Here is a 14,631-nt window from a genome sequence, read left to right as displayed (position 1 = left end):
GGAGAACGGTGCTGGGAGTGCTGTCTTGGCAGCTGCTGGCTGCTCCCAGTTAGGACTTCTCCAGCTGAGGTTGTGTGTTGCCACTCTCCCTAGACGTCCTCAGGCCACTCAGGTTGTATGTCCAGGTCCTGGGCGGGTGTGGACCTCCCACTGATCTGCTGCTGCCCATGTGGGCCATGGTGCTGCACAGCTGGGAAGCACGGAGTCCTTCCCATCCTAGGTTGATGACCCTTAGATGGAGCCGGAGCTCCCTGTGACCCGCAGTCCCCCTGCTCCCCGGGGTTGTCATGGAATGGGGTTTGCATGGGACCTTCTAGATGTTTTGTTGGGACAGCTCTGGAAATAGCCTGGGCATCTCAGGGTGCGTCGTGGTGTGGCCAGGCTGCACCCGTCCGCGCCAGAGAGTGTGCGCATCGGGGCGGACCTGTGGTGGCGGGCCCGTGTCCCTGGAGTGCTTCGTGTAGGGGCCTGTGGGGCCCTGCTGGTGTCCCCTGGTGCGTGTGTTCCCCGTCTCCTGCTAGCAGCCCCTGCGGTCCCCGTGCTCCCAACTGCACATGGAAATGGCAAACAGTAGACAAAATATTTATGAAATATATGGAACATAGAGAAAAACACGCCCCATCACCCAGCCTCTATGGGCCAAGAGCCCCGAATATTAGCTGTTGTCCTTTGCATGTGTTGTCCTTGGTGAGGGGGTCCTGCCGGGCCGCCCCCACGGGCTCTGGAGCCAGACATGTGGCTAAGGTCTTGGGTTTGCAATGTGAGGCTCCGAAACGCTCTTGTGCGGGCGCTGCATGCGGGCCACGGAGAGCAGGCATTTTGACTCAGGAGAACGTTCTGGCTCATGTCCACCACACCCATGTGCAACCCGCCGTGGGGTGGCCCGTTGCCTCCCCGGGGAGGCTGGATCCTGTTCCACACGCATGCTGCCCACTCGGGTTTCCTCCCCTGGACCGCTGCTTCGCCTGGGGGGCCCCCCACTTTTCTCCCGGGCTTTGCTCTCGCTGGTCACACGGGGCCTTTGTTTCCTGCCGCACGTGTCGGCAGTCATTCCCCAGGTGGCTGCTGGCTTCGTACTCCGGCGTCTTGTTGAAGAAATCCTTCCTCTGGTCAAGGGCACGATACGTGTTCACCTTTCCCTCCTCTGCTGCCTTCCCATTAGTCCATCCGGGAGTCTGGTGCTTGCTTCTGACCCCCCGGTCTGGGGTTCCCGTGAAAGTGCTGTAGATGCTGGTGGCCAGCACTCTGCCCCTCCCCCCCCCCCGGGTGGGTGCCCACTCCTCTGTCCCTCCTGGTGGTGTGGACTGCCAGCCCCGGGGGGCAAGCACCCAGGGGAGCAGTCCTGTCCTGTGGCCCCACAGTCCATGTTACTACAGCTATAGGATAATTCTTCATTTCCAGGAAGGGACCCAGCCCAACTTTGTCCTTCAGGAGAGTCTTGGCCGTTTGCCCTTATGTATAAATATTAGATGTTTATGGCTGGGGTCAGGACAGGAATGATACTGTGATGCACTGGATTTCTGGACTTCTTGTGATGCAAGTTTCAAGTTATGAACTTGCCGCTTGTCCAGCATTAGGTCTCTGCTGCTCTCCGTGTTGACTAAAACCCAACACTGACGCTGAGTGCCCCGTCTGCGCGGCCCTGCAGCTGGAGGGCTCGGTCCCCAGCAAGACCGCCCTGGCGTCTGACAGCACTGGTCCCTGCGGGGGAGTCCACACGGCCAGTGTGGGCTGTGGTGGCGGCCTGTCTGGCTGCAACAGCAGACGGTCCCATTGACCCCTCTTGCTCAGTCACTCATGGGACAGCTCCTAGAATGCTGAGACGCGCTGCCGTTGGGATTTTATAGTTTGACTATAAAGGGTACAAAGCAGGGCCCCAGGGCGAGGTCTGGGGGGCCCAAAGCGCTGAGCCGCGCGCTCTCTGGAACGCTGTGCATCACCCTCCTGGCCCATCTGAGCCAGCGCTGACGTGCAGTGGGGTGTCATTGCATCGTCCCTGGGATCGCTGGCCATGTGCATGGTGTGACCATCCCCCTTGTGTCGACCCCAGTGTGGCAGCAGCTCCTGGGAACGACAGTCCCCACCCCATCCTGTGGGGAGTTCCAAGGGCTCCAAGGCTCCCTGCCCGAACCAGGGAGAGGGCAGACAGACCACCGGACAGCAGATGAACTTCCCACTGGGTGCTCTCTCCCCAGGGGCCAGCTCTAGGAACATCCAGTACCTGGTACTTGGTCCTTTGACACTGCTGTAAATGGTGTCTTTTTAAATCACTCCAGGGTCAGGAACGTAGAGCAGTGCAGTCAGCTTTGCTCCCGGAAACCTGCTCATTCCCGCCTGAGCCCCATGTCCTTCATGAACCTTCTATGGTCCCACTGCTGGGACTTTGGTTCCCTGGGTCTCCCGTGTTGAGGTGAGGCAAGCGGGACCACGGCCTTCGTCCCCAACCTCACTGACCGTTTCCCCTGAGTGCAGCTGCTGTGGCTGAGGCCGAGCTGCTCTGGCTGAGGCCGAGCTGCTCTGGGGAGGGGGGGGTTCAGTGTGAACAGACCAAAGCCTCTGCCCTTGTGGAGCTTCTGCCTGGATGGAGGAAGCACTGGAGAAAGTCAGGCAAGGAGCAGAAGTGTAGGGGCTGGGCGGGCCTTGCTGAGGTGGTGCCGTGAGCAACTGAAGGCTCGAAGGAGCCAGCCTTGCAGGTATCTGGAGAGAAAAGCAAGTGCCAAGGCCCTGGGGCAGGGCTTTGGCTGAGCCGTGAGGGGATGCGTGGGGAGCAGTGGATGGAACGTGGGAGCACCTTGGCGTCCACCTGAAGACGTGTGCGAGCGGGCAGAGGGTGCTTCTACCAGCATTTCTCCGAGGGCCGTGGCAGGGCTGCCGGAGAGGCGAAGGGGTTCCTAGTGAGCTGAGTGGGAGGCCCTAGCCTCTGCCCTAGCTGGGATCTGAGCTGTGAGTGCAGTGTTGCAGGGAGACAGAAAGGGGCCCACAGAAGGCCCATGGGGCTGGGTTTGGGCAAGTGTAGGTCGAGTTGCCTGTGAAGCACCCCGAGGTGTGGGGCGGTGGGCAGAGGAACGCCAGGGTAGGTCGAGGCTGGAAATACACCCTAGGGGGTCGTCAGCATGCAGGGGTGTCCTGCAGGCAGGAGGTGCTCTCTGGGCAGTGAGGTCAGGATGGCGGGTGCCGGAGAGGTGCCAGGAGGAGGGGCAGGTGTGCGGGACAGAAGTTTGGCCAGAAGTCACCCCAAATGGGAGCTGGGGCTCCTCACATAGTCTCCACATAGTCTCCTTTGGTGGACTCTGCACAGTTATGTTCTCGACATGCCGTCTCCTCGGGGCTCCCGCTGCTGGCTGGGCGTGGACGCCTTCTTGCAGAAGCCCATCTGCTGTTGGTAGACCATAAAGGGACTGGAGTGTTTGCTCCTTGCGAGTCTGAAAAAGGTAAATTCTAGTACGAGCCTGGTGTTTTCAACAGTTACAGGGCTGTTATTTCTTTTGTTCTTCAGCCACTTGGGGAGGTGTCTTTCTTTCCAGTATTTTTTTTTTTTTTTTTTAAAGATCTTAAGTCATCGCCACACCCACCATGGGGCTCAAACCCCTAACCCTGAGGTCCAACCACATGCTCCGCTGACTGACTGGCCAGGCACCCCTCTTTTTTCAGAAGGGTCCGGGGTGCCCTCCCGCTCCCTGATGTCTTGCTGTGGCTCCTACCTTCTCAGCTTCTCGGGGCGGTCGCCTTTCTGAGCAAGAAGGTGAAGCTCGAAGCTCACCCGTAGCGTCCGGCGTGGAGCACTGAGCGTGGCTGAGGGGACTTCCTTGGTTTCTGTCCTTCATGTCCTCCCTGCTGTGGACCGACTTCCCGTCGGGTACGAGCACAGAGCCTGGGAGTTTGCCGCCCTTGCTCCTAACTCCCGACCCAAGGCCCCTGCGGCCCTCAGAGGGGTTTTATTTGGAAGTATTTATTTATTTATTTTTAAGATTTTTATCTTTTTTGACAGAGACCGCGAGAGAGGGAACACAAGCAGGGGGAGTGGGAGAGGGAGCAGCAGTCTCCCTGCCGAGCAGGGAGCCCGATGCGGGGCTCGATCCTAGGACCCTGGGATCATGACCTGAGCTGACGGCAGACGCTAAACGGCCGAGCCACCCAGGCGCCCCTGGAAGTATTTCTCTAGGGCTCTGTGACCTGTTTTCCTGGTGGGGGGGGTCTGTCTGCTCTTGGACGCAGCCCAGGGTCACATGCTGGTCCCATGTGGCACACTTCTCTGCAGCTAGGAAATCACTCAGGCTTTACCAATCTCAAAAATGTTTTATTAGGTGAGGGTCACAGTAGTGACCCAAGTGTACAGTTCAGGGGCATTGAGCACCCCCACGCCCCTAGTAACCCCACACTTTTCATCATTAATTGGTCAGTAAAACCGTGAAAGGTTTCTCCTAGTTCACCTACTTCTACAGACGCTCACCTGAGTTGGAGCAGCAGAGAGGCCTGTGAAGAATTGGATCTTGGTGGGTCTAGGACAGAGTCTGGTGTAGGGGCTGCACCTATGTGAGTCCAGGACTCTGTGTGAAGGTCAGCCCTTAGCAGAGGTGCGGGTCAAGCCCATGTGGGGTCCCACTGTGGCCAGGTGGGTGTGTGTGGGGGGAGAGGAGACAGGACACGGCATCTTTTCCTTCCCTGGCCCAGAGAGGTTTCTCATTTGTCAGCTAATATTCATAAGTTGGAACCCGACTTCTTAATAAGCTTCTCTTGAAGCAATGAATGCCTCATGTCTAGTCTGTGGGGGGGTGGGCAGGGATGGCCGGACAGTCACTGGGGAAGAAAAATACTGCTTTACACTTGACCCTGTAAGTAACACAGTAATTCAGAAATTGAAAGGAAAATAGGTAACATAACAAAAATTAGAGATTTTTTTTAAGTTAAAAAAATTAAAAAGAGAGCACATGAGCAAGCCGGGGAAGGGGTGCAGAGGGAGAGAATCTCAAGCAAAATCCCCCTCTCCCCGAATGTGAAGCCCAACGTGGGGCTCAGTCTTGTGACCCTGAGATCATGACCTGAGCCGAAACCAAGAATCTCATGCTTAACCGATTGAGCCACCCAGGCGCCCTAAGAAACAGAGGTTTAAATTCTCCTGAAAAGGTAGACAGCCTAGATGACCCATCATCAAGGACGCAGGAGGCGCAGAGTGCACGCTCCCCCCACAGAACCACCTGTGTTCAGAAAGCCCACCTGTGTGGCATTATTCAGCACAGACCACAGCGTAAGCCACACAACTAGTCATCATAAATTTTAAAAGACAAAACAATGAAGTATGTTCACTAACTCCAGGAGAATTATTTCCCTGCGGCAGAATGAAGTCTGGATGCCCCTGCCTCCGGAAAGAACAGCATGTGGGTCAGGAGGAGTGAAAGTTGAAAGCGCACCAATGTTTGTGGGACACAGCAAACCCCAGAGCCTCACGCATCTGCACAGAAAGGAGGAAAGGCCTGTATCTTTTTTTTTTTTAAAGATTTTATTTATTTATTTGACAGAGACACAGCGAGAGCAGGAACACAAGCAGGGGGAGTGGGAGAGGGAGAAGCAGGCTTCCTGCGGAGCAGGGAGCCCGATGGTGGGACTCGATCCCAATACCCTGGGATCATGACCTGAGCCGAAGGCAGACGCTTAACGACTGAGCCACCCAGGCGCCCGAAAGGCCTGTATCTTAAGAAACTAGAGAAAAGAGCAAACAAAACATGAAGTAGAAGAAAAAGGAAAATCAGCAAAATAGAAAACAGAAAACCCAAAAGTTAGTTCTTTGAAAAGATCACGAAGTTGACAAACCCACAGTTAGACTGGCCAACAAAGAACACACACATCACCAAAATCACGCGGGAAGGGGGACGGCGCTACCCCTACCCCCACAGCACTAAGCATCAGGACTCTCAGGGAATGCTAGGAAAACAACCCTGGCCAGTTCCTAGAAAGGCACAAATCATGTAAATGGACTCAGAAGGAAACAGTAAATCAGAATAGACTGTAGCAAGAAATCGAACTGATACGAGATCTGAAGTTTTCATGCAGAGGAAGAGCCCAGCAGCTCCACTGAGCATTCTGTCCATGACACGACTCACTCACAAACTCGGAAAAAACACAAGGAGCTTCCCCACCCCACCTGTGAGGTGAGTGTCCCGACAGCAAAGCCACAGATGTCACGAAGGAGACTAGAGATCAGTGTCCCTTGTGAACCGTGAGATGTCAAATTCTCAACAAAAGATCCGTAACCCAAGTACGGCAACATCATGTACCACAACCAAATATTTACCCCCAGGAATGTCAGTCGGCCAGACATGCAATCATCAACGAATATCATAGCCCATCCTCATGGAGTAAAGGACAAAATCCACAGGATCAGCTCAATGGAAGTAGCAAAACACTGGACAAACGCAAACACACCCATAAGAAGTGTCCAACCACGAACAGAAGGCAGCTTCCTGGGCCTCAGGATAAAAGACACCCGTGTGAAGGTCTCAACAGCAGAGCATCTGGTGGCGACAGACCTGGTGATCGAGGCCGTCAGTCAGACCCCAGCCGCTCCGGACTCAAAGAGCCTGCCGGGCTGCTTCCTCCTGGAGGCCCCGGAGAGCCTGCTTCCCTGCCCAGTCCTCCTGCCAGAGGTGCCCTCATTCCTTGGCTCCTGATGTCCTTCCCATATATTCCAACACCAGCAGCTATGGGTGGAAGCCTCCCACGGTCTCCCATCTGCCCCTGGAGCTCCCTCTTCCACTGTTAAGGACCTTTGTAATGACACTGGGTCCACCTTGAAAATCCACGTTAGTCCCACTGTCTAGGCCAGCCGATTAGCAACCTCTACTCCCTTTTGCTGTGTGGCTGAAAACGGTCGTGACTGTAGGGGTGAGGACGACTGTCCCTCTGAGAACATTATTCTGTCACAGGGTCCAAATGCATGGTGACCGACTGAACACTCACCTCTAAAACCGGGAGCGAGGCGAGGCATGTCTGCACTTGCCCCTGTACTCGGCGTGCGACTGGACGTGCAGTAAGGCCAAAGAAACCACAAAAAAAAAAACACAGTAGAATGCAGGTCAGAAAGGAAAAAGGAAAAATGTCCTTATTCATAGACAAGATGACCCATAAGGAGCTAATCCTAGGGATCCAGATACACATACAAACCCAGGACTGATCAATTTATTTAGCCAGATCCTGCGATACAAAATTAGTAAAAAAAAATTCCATTCCATTTCTACATGCTAATAACAACTGGAAATAGAATTAAGGTGGTTCCATTCACGGCAGCACCAAACTAATAAGATACTTAGAAATTAGTTTATCAAAAACAGTGCAAAATTTATAAAGAAGATCTAAGTAAACGGAAAAGTGCTCTGTATCCCTTGATTAAAAGATTTTTGTGATCCGGTGTGAGGCACACGGAAAGCATGAACCAGAAAAAAAAGTTAGTTGAACTTAGTCAAGATAAACTTTTGCATTTTAAGAGAGAGTATGTTTTTTTTTTCTCTTAAAGTAGGCTCTACACCCAGCATGGAGCCCAATGCGGGGCTTGAATTCAGGACCCCAGAGATGGAGACCTGAGCTGAGATCAAGAGTCTGACGCTTAACTGACTGAGCCATCTAGGTGTCCCATTTTTTAAAATATGGATAAGCCACAGACTGGGAAAAGTATTTGCAAATATTATACCTGATAACCCGTAATCCATAAAGTCTTGGAACTCAGAAAACAAAAGTGAGCAAGACTTAGATAGAGCGCGCACCCAGGACGACAGAGCTGAGAACCCTGGGAAACGGTGCTGAGCGTTAGTTGTCAGACACAGACTTAGCACAGCTGGGCGTGTAAAACTCAGCACACCCAATGCTGGGCAGGATGTGCAACCACTGGAACGCTTGTACTTTACAAAAGTTTTTAAAAAGTTAGACCTAAGGGGTGCCCGGCAGGCTCAGTCAGTGGAGCATGCGGCTCTGGATCTTGGGGTCGTGAGTTTGAGCCCCACGTTGGGTGCAGAGATGACTTAAAATCTGTAAAAGTTATACCTAAATACCATGTGAGCTACCAACTCCACTTGTAAGAATCTACCCAGGAAGCACGAAACACATCCATACCGAGAGTCGTAGATAAATGCTGGCAACAACGTCCCAGCAGCCCCCGAATGGAACAATCCAGACGTCTGTCAGCTCAGTGGGTGAATGGATCCAGTGGCAGCCCATCCCTGCCACGGACTGCTGTTCAGCCACAGCTCGGCGTGAAGGACTCCAGGCTGCTGTGTGGGCGAGCGCAGAAAGCCCGCCTGCTGGTCACGAGGAGACACACGAGCCCCCCGAGGCTGGAGCTTGGGGGACTGTGTACCTGGTCCCAGTAAGGCTGTTGTAGGGGAGGACTGTCGGTGGGGGCATCTCACTTGTCAGCACCCTTCAGGAGTTCTCAGCCTGGACAGGCGGAAAGTGCAAGAGGCAGACCGGAAGGAACAGTCTCAAAAAGTTAACAGCCATCCAAGAAAAAACGTAGACACCGTGCGCAAGATCGTAAGAGAGGCGTATAAATGCCAAGCGACGCCAGGGAAGATCTGAGGAGGAGGCTGTGCACCACGTGCAGGGGCATGCGGTCCATCCTGCACAAACTTCAGCACAACCCACACTCTCATAGGCTCTGGTTTCGGTTCAGACAGTGGTGAGCTGCTCGCACGGCCTCGGAGGGCATGCACAGGGCCCCGCACACAGGATGCCGTGCTCCGCGAGGGACTCAAACGTTCCCCCACCTCCAGGCTTGTGGGCAGGGGACCCGACGTGTTCCCGAGATGCTTCAAGAGCATTATGTTCAAGTCCACGTGCCATAGTGGCCGTGAAACCACCAAGACTGAGAAGTCCAGCTCAGCACAGAACATCTCGGGAAACCACATCAAAATGAACTCTTGCCAGAAGTGATGAAGAGAGCAGAAAGGCACGCTCCGGGGAAGAAGGATACGCTGCCCACGTACGCCTGGTGAAGGACTTGCACCCCCCCCCCCCCCCCGGCTGATGAGCCTGAGGGGCTGTGGTCCCGCTGGTGTCTGTGAAGACCAACAGAATGAAAGCCACCGTCCACTCACCTTCGGGCCTTGAGAACAGACAGGGTGGTGGTGGGGCGTGCAGGACACCCCTCGGCCCTAGGATGTGGTGACCTGCTAACTACTTGGGAAGGCTCGACCTCACCTGCCAAGAAGACATGCACCTGGATCCCAGCAAGTCCACCAAGGACCCATAAGCTCGCAGCAGTGTCCATGGACAGTAGGTAAGTGCGTCCTGAGGCGCGAGCAAGGATGCGGGGACAGCTGTGTACAAGCTGCCTGAATCACACGTCACACGACCAGCCAGACCCAATGCTTGCGTGGGTCCCCATACACCTGATGATTGGAAGCAAATGATACCAGATGCCTCGGGGAGACCTTCAGGTGGCTGACTCCCTAAGTGGCGGGGGCTGAGTGCGGGTGTTGCTGCGGCGAGCACCCACCCCAGCGGCCAAGTCCTATGGAGGGCTTTGGCCATGCAGGCCCAGCTGGGGTTTACAGAAAGAGCCCTGTCCCCTCCCGCCGCACACCCTCCCTTCCCAGCCTGCTGAGGGCTGGCAGAACGTGCTGAGTCGGCACTTTGTGCTCTGTAAACGCATGTTTACCGTGTCAATTTCTGGGCGTGTACTTTCTCTAGCAGATCTATAATTTCTCAGAACAGAGGCTGAGAACCGACCTGGAAATCAATCAAAGCTCAATAAAGGGACAGATAAAGCCGCCCCCACCCCTGGCACCAGGAGCTGTGGGCCAGGCAGGGGCGAGGCGGGGGTGGGGGGAACGGAGAGGGGCGCTGCAGCTGCCCCCCAGCCATCCCTGCCGCACTGCCTCTGCCAGGCCAAGAAGTACACTGGAGAGTCTCCTGAACCTCCACCAGCCCTGCTCCTCCTCTCAAGGGGAGCCCGGCCGCGCCCTTGTCCACCCGCCTCTGCCCTACTGCCGAATCACCTCTTCCTGGGGCTGGCCACGCACAGTGCAGCCCTCCAGCTCTGCCTCCCTGCCCCTATGGAGGACCCCTCCCCTGGCTGTGCCAGCCGCGCCCAGGGCGGGTGGACGAGGGTGCGGCCAGGATCCCTTTGCTCGAGCAGCCAGGGGCCATGCTGGCTGTCAACCTTCTTCTCCGCCTGACCTGGGGCTGACCTCAGGCCAGGCACTGGGTGGTCATCCTGTGCAGAACGGGCTGGTCATGGCCCCCCAGGAGCTCTGGAGGACAGCCTGGGTCCCAGAGCAGGTGGAGGCTGGTCCTGTGGCCACAAGACCTGGCCCCCAAGGCCAGGCCTCCCTCCACTCTTTCTGGGAGGGCAGTGCTAGGGAAAGCAAACACGAGGGGGCCGGGGGCCCTGCTGGGTGTTCCTAGAAGAGATTGGGGGGAGGAGGAGTGGTCAGACACCAGCTGATCCTGAGGTCCCAGAAGCCAAGGCTGGGCGGGGCCCCACGGAGTCCTAATGAGGACCCCACCCAGGTTGTTAGGAAATGGGCAGGGGGAAGGAGGGGGGTGGTCAGCGTGCCAGTCCCATCTCCCACTTAACTCCCACATGGCCGTCTGCTGAGCGGGAGGTCCCCCACAGCTGTCAGAAGGGCCCCCACCCAGGGGCCGGGGCCAGCCAAACCTGAAGGTGGCTTTGGGGTGAACACGGCCCCCCAGCCTCTCCCCTGCACCGTCTGCATCCTGGGCATTTGGGGCTGATGCTGGGTGCCGGGCACGAGAGGGTTAATGGAATCCGGGCCAGTGGGGCTGGGCTGGGCTGGCCAGCGACAGGGTGCTGGCTGCCCCAGCAGTGGGGGAATCAGAGGGCACGAGCAGCCGGCCCCAGCAGACGCACTCAGCTCGCGGCCCGCCTGTGGCCTTTCTGCACGCGGGATGGCCCCGATTAGAGGTGAGGTGCCCCCAGGGCCCCAGCCCCTCACTCTGGGGGCAGCTAACCCTGTGCCCCTAAGCCCACGAGCCCAGGGGCAGCCCCAGGGAGGGCTCAGTTCGGAGTGGGCCAACAGCCGAGTGTTGCTGCTGCCGGCCAAGGGATGCGCCCTCAGGCTCCTCCACTCCCTCTGCCCACCTCCTGTCTGGTCCCAGGGCCCAGGTCAGGGCGCCCAGCAAGAGTGCGAGTCTGCTCACACCCCACTCCAGAGACCCTTCCCTGGGCTGGGCTGCTTTCCTCAGCCCCTCATGGGCCAGGACCCTGTCACCCTATCCCCCTCGGGGCCCAGCCCCATCCGGGCGGTGGGGGTGGGGGGCGCATCCTCTAGCACTGTCTCTGGCCTCACCCAGACACCCCGAGCCCTCCAAGGGCAGGGACGGGCCCCAATTCGGTGGGCAGCCCAGGGCGTGATGCAGGTTTTGGGGTGTTGGTGTGGGGCCCAGTGCCCTTTGTCCCGAAACACCCCTGACCCCTGGTGAGTTGAGGGTGTGGAGTCCCTGTCTGCCCTCAGGCAGGCGTGCTGCTCCTCTCCCTGCCCCAGAGCCGGGCTACGTTCCTGGACATGGGACCCACACACCAGAGAGCACGTGGGTGAGGGCCCCCCAGTCTGGGAGCCTAACTGGGGTGGTGTGCACCCGCTCACTGGCCAGCCCTCAAGGGCAGGGAGCACATACCTACTCAGGCCTTCCCCAGGCCCACCTGGCGGCAGGGCCCCACTCGTGTCCACGCTAGGGACGGAGACGGCCTCACGGCCGAATGGCCAGGCGCCCCTACCCTCAGTTCTCTCCAGACCAGACATCACGACCCCGGCGGGCCTGGCCTGCAGGGTGGAAAGGGCGGTCGGTTCTGAGACGGACGACGTCCCGATTGTCCTGCCCGTCTCTGCTTCCGACTCCGGCGAGGAGAGAGCGCAGGTCTGAGCTCCCCCCTTCCTCCGGGCCCTCAGTGGCACCGCCTCTTCCGGTCACGTGCTGCGGCCTGGGGCGAGCCCCACGAGTTCCACGCATGTGCGGGCTGTCCCCTAGCCCCGGGGCTCACACCCTCTGGCCCCTCTCCCTGCAGGAGGCCCGGCCCTGGCCGTGCTGCTGGTCTGCTGGGCAGCGCTGGGCCCCTGCGGCCTGGAGGGAGCAGAGCCCGGGGCCCCGGGGGCCTCCGAGAGCCTGCAGTGCCCGGTCGTCTGCACCTGCGGCCACGACGACTACGTGGACGAGCTCAGCGTCTTCTGCAGCTCCCGGAACCTCACGCGGCTGCCCGACGGCATCCCGGACGGTGCCAGGGCCCTGTGGCTGGACGGCAACAACCTGTCCTCCGTCCCTGCTGCCGCCTTCCACAACCTCTCCGGCCTCGCCTTCCTCAACCTGCAGGGTAGCGGGCTGGCCAGCCTGGAGCCGCAGGCGCTGCTCGGCCTGCAGCAGCTCCGGCACCTGCACCTGGAGCGGAATCAGCTGCGGGGCCTAGCAACCCGCACCTTCCTGCACACGCCGGGCCTCGCCTCCCTCGGCCTCAGCAACAACCTACTCGGCCGGGTGGACGAGGGCCTCTTCCAGGGTCTGGCCGGCCTCTGGGACCTCAACCTCGGCTGGAACAGCCTCGCCGTGCTCCCCGACGCTGCCTTCCAAGGCCTGGCCAACTTACGCGAGCTGGTGCTGGCGGGCAACAAGCTGGCCTACCTGCAGCCCCCGCTCTTCTGCGGCCTGGCCGAGCTCCGCGAGCTGGACCTGAGCAGGAACGCCCTGCGGAGCGTCAAGGCCAACGTGTTCGTCAAGCTGCCCAAGCTCCAGAAGCTCTACCTGGACCACAACCTCATCACCGCCGTGGCCCCTGGGGCCTTCCTGGGCATGAAGGCGCTGCGCTGGCTGGACCTGTCGCACAACCGCGTGGGCGGCCTCCTGGAGGACACCTTCCCCGGCCTGCTGGGCCTGCACGTCCTGCGCCTCTCACACAACGCCATCGCCGGTCTGCGGCCGCGCACCTTCAAAGACCTGCACTTCTTGGAGGAGCTGCAGCTCGGCCACAACCGCATCCGGCAGCTGCCCGACAAGGCCTTCGAAGGCCTGGGCCAGCTGGAGGTGCTCACGCTCAACGACAACCAGATCCGGGAGATGGAGGCAGGTGCCTTCCTCGGCCTCCTCAGTGTGGCGGTCATGAACCTCTCTGGCAACTGCCTGCGGACGCTCCCGGACCAGGTGTTCCACGGCCTGGGCCGGCTGCACAGCCTGCACCTGGAGCGCAGCTGCCTGGGCCGCATCCGACCGCACGCCTTCGCGGGCCTCTCGGGGCTGCGCCGCCTCTTCCTCAAGGACAACGGCATCGTGGCCGTGGAGGAGCAGGGCCTGGGGGAGCTGGCGGAGCTGCTGGAGCTGGACCTCACGGCCAACCAGCTCACACACCTGCCCGGCCAGGTCTTCCAGGGCCTCAGCAAGCTGGAGTACCTGCTCCTCTCCAGCAACCGGTTGGCGGCGCTGTCGGCAGACTCCCTGCGGCCCCTGAGGCGCGTCTTCTGGTTGGACGTCTCGCACAACCGCCTGGAGGCCCTGCCTGAGGCCGACCTGCCCCAGCTGCGCTACCTGAGCCTCAGGAACAACTCCCTGCGGACCTTCACGCCGCAGGCCCCCGGCCTGGAGCGCTTGTGGCTCGAGGGCAACCCCTGGCACTGTGGCTGCCCCCTGCGGGCCCTGAGGGCACTAGCCCTGCAGCAGCCCAGCGTCGTGCCACGCTTCATGCAGGCCACGCCGGAGGGGGACGACGGCCAGCCGCCCGCGTACACCTACAACAACATCACCTGCGCCAGCCCCCCGGGCGTCTCGGGCCTTGACCTGCGTGACGTCGCCGAGGCCCACTTTGCTCACTGCTGACCGAGGTGCGGCCTGGCCCGATGCCGCCCCGGGGTCACAATGGCGTCCCCCTAGTGGGGGGACACGGTACAGCCGTGGGGTCCTGCTGGCATGGGCACTGCCACCACACAGGCCCCGGCCCCCCCAGCCGCCCCTCATTAAAAGCCATCTGACACACGCATGTGACCATGGCAGTGTAGCTTTGGGGGGAAGGAAAGCTGGGCCCGTGCCCCCAGCCCACGTCCCTCCCGGGGTGCCCACCTGCACCTGACGGGCAGCGTGGCACCCCCTGCCATTGTCCAGAGCCCCAGCACCTCAGCTGTCCTCTCCGGCAGCGTCCTTGGACGCCCTGGTCCTGGGAAGCTGGGCAGAGCCGGGGCGGCCGCTGCTCGGGGCCAGTGTGGATGTGGGTTCTCAATCCCCGGCCTCCGGCCCACACCCCCCTCCCACCCCAGCAGCCCTGCCCCTGCCCTCTTGTTCACGGCATACCTGGACCCGTCACCCCTGCAGTGGGGGCCACCCTGTCTCTTCTGCCGACACCCCAACCTCTTCCCTTGGGAAGAGCACCGTGCAGTGCCCTGTCCCACCTTCCCTCCTGTTCTCCCTGGGGCGCCTGCACCTCACCCCCAGCTCTGCCCCGGCTCCGTGGCGTGGAGGGTGTGGCGGGCGATTGGACATGGGCAGTGACCTGCGCCGGGCTGAGCCTCCCCCAAGAACATGCATTTCTCCAGTTTGTCCCCAAACCTGACCCAGACGTCTGCAGGGGCCTGCGGGCCGGGCATCAGGGGGCAGGGCTGGCTGCCGTGGAGCGTACCAGCATGCTAAGGCGCAGGCGGGACCAGG

At 59.5% G+C, this 14,631-nt stretch overlaps 1 protein-coding gene and 1 long non-coding RNA gene across 2 annotated transcripts; one reads left to right on the top strand and one right to left on the bottom strand.

Annotated features, from left to right (window-relative positions):
• Positions 1–5,668: 5,668 nt before the first annotated feature.
• LOC113933418 lies at positions 5,669–8,212 on the bottom strand. Its single transcript, XR_003523338.2, has 3 exons — positions 8,101–8,212; positions 6,955–7,013; positions 5,669–6,524 (listed from the first exon to the last, which is right to left on the bottom strand). It is a non-coding gene; the product is annotated as an uncharacterized LOC113933418 (long non-coding RNA).
• Positions 7,005–14,514, top strand: IGFALS (insulin like growth factor binding protein acid labile subunit). Its single transcript, XM_027613455.2, is given in 4 exon segments — positions 7,005–10,787; positions 10,789–10,883; positions 10,886–10,915; positions 12,017–14,514. Coding segments are annotated over 4 exon segments (1,953 nt in total). The 5' UTR covers positions 7,005–10,752; the 3' UTR covers positions 13,810–14,514.
• Positions 14,515–14,631: the final 117 nt, after the last annotated feature.

Source organism: Zalophus californianus, chromosome 10 (genome assembly GCF_009762305.2).
Source record: "Zalophus californianus isolate mZalCal1 chromosome 10, mZalCal1.pri.v2, whole genome shotgun sequence".
Lineage (NCBI taxonomy): Eukaryota > Metazoa > Chordata > Mammalia > Carnivora > Otariidae > Zalophus > Zalophus californianus.
This window is presented reverse-complemented; position numbering and strand designations above follow the sequence as displayed.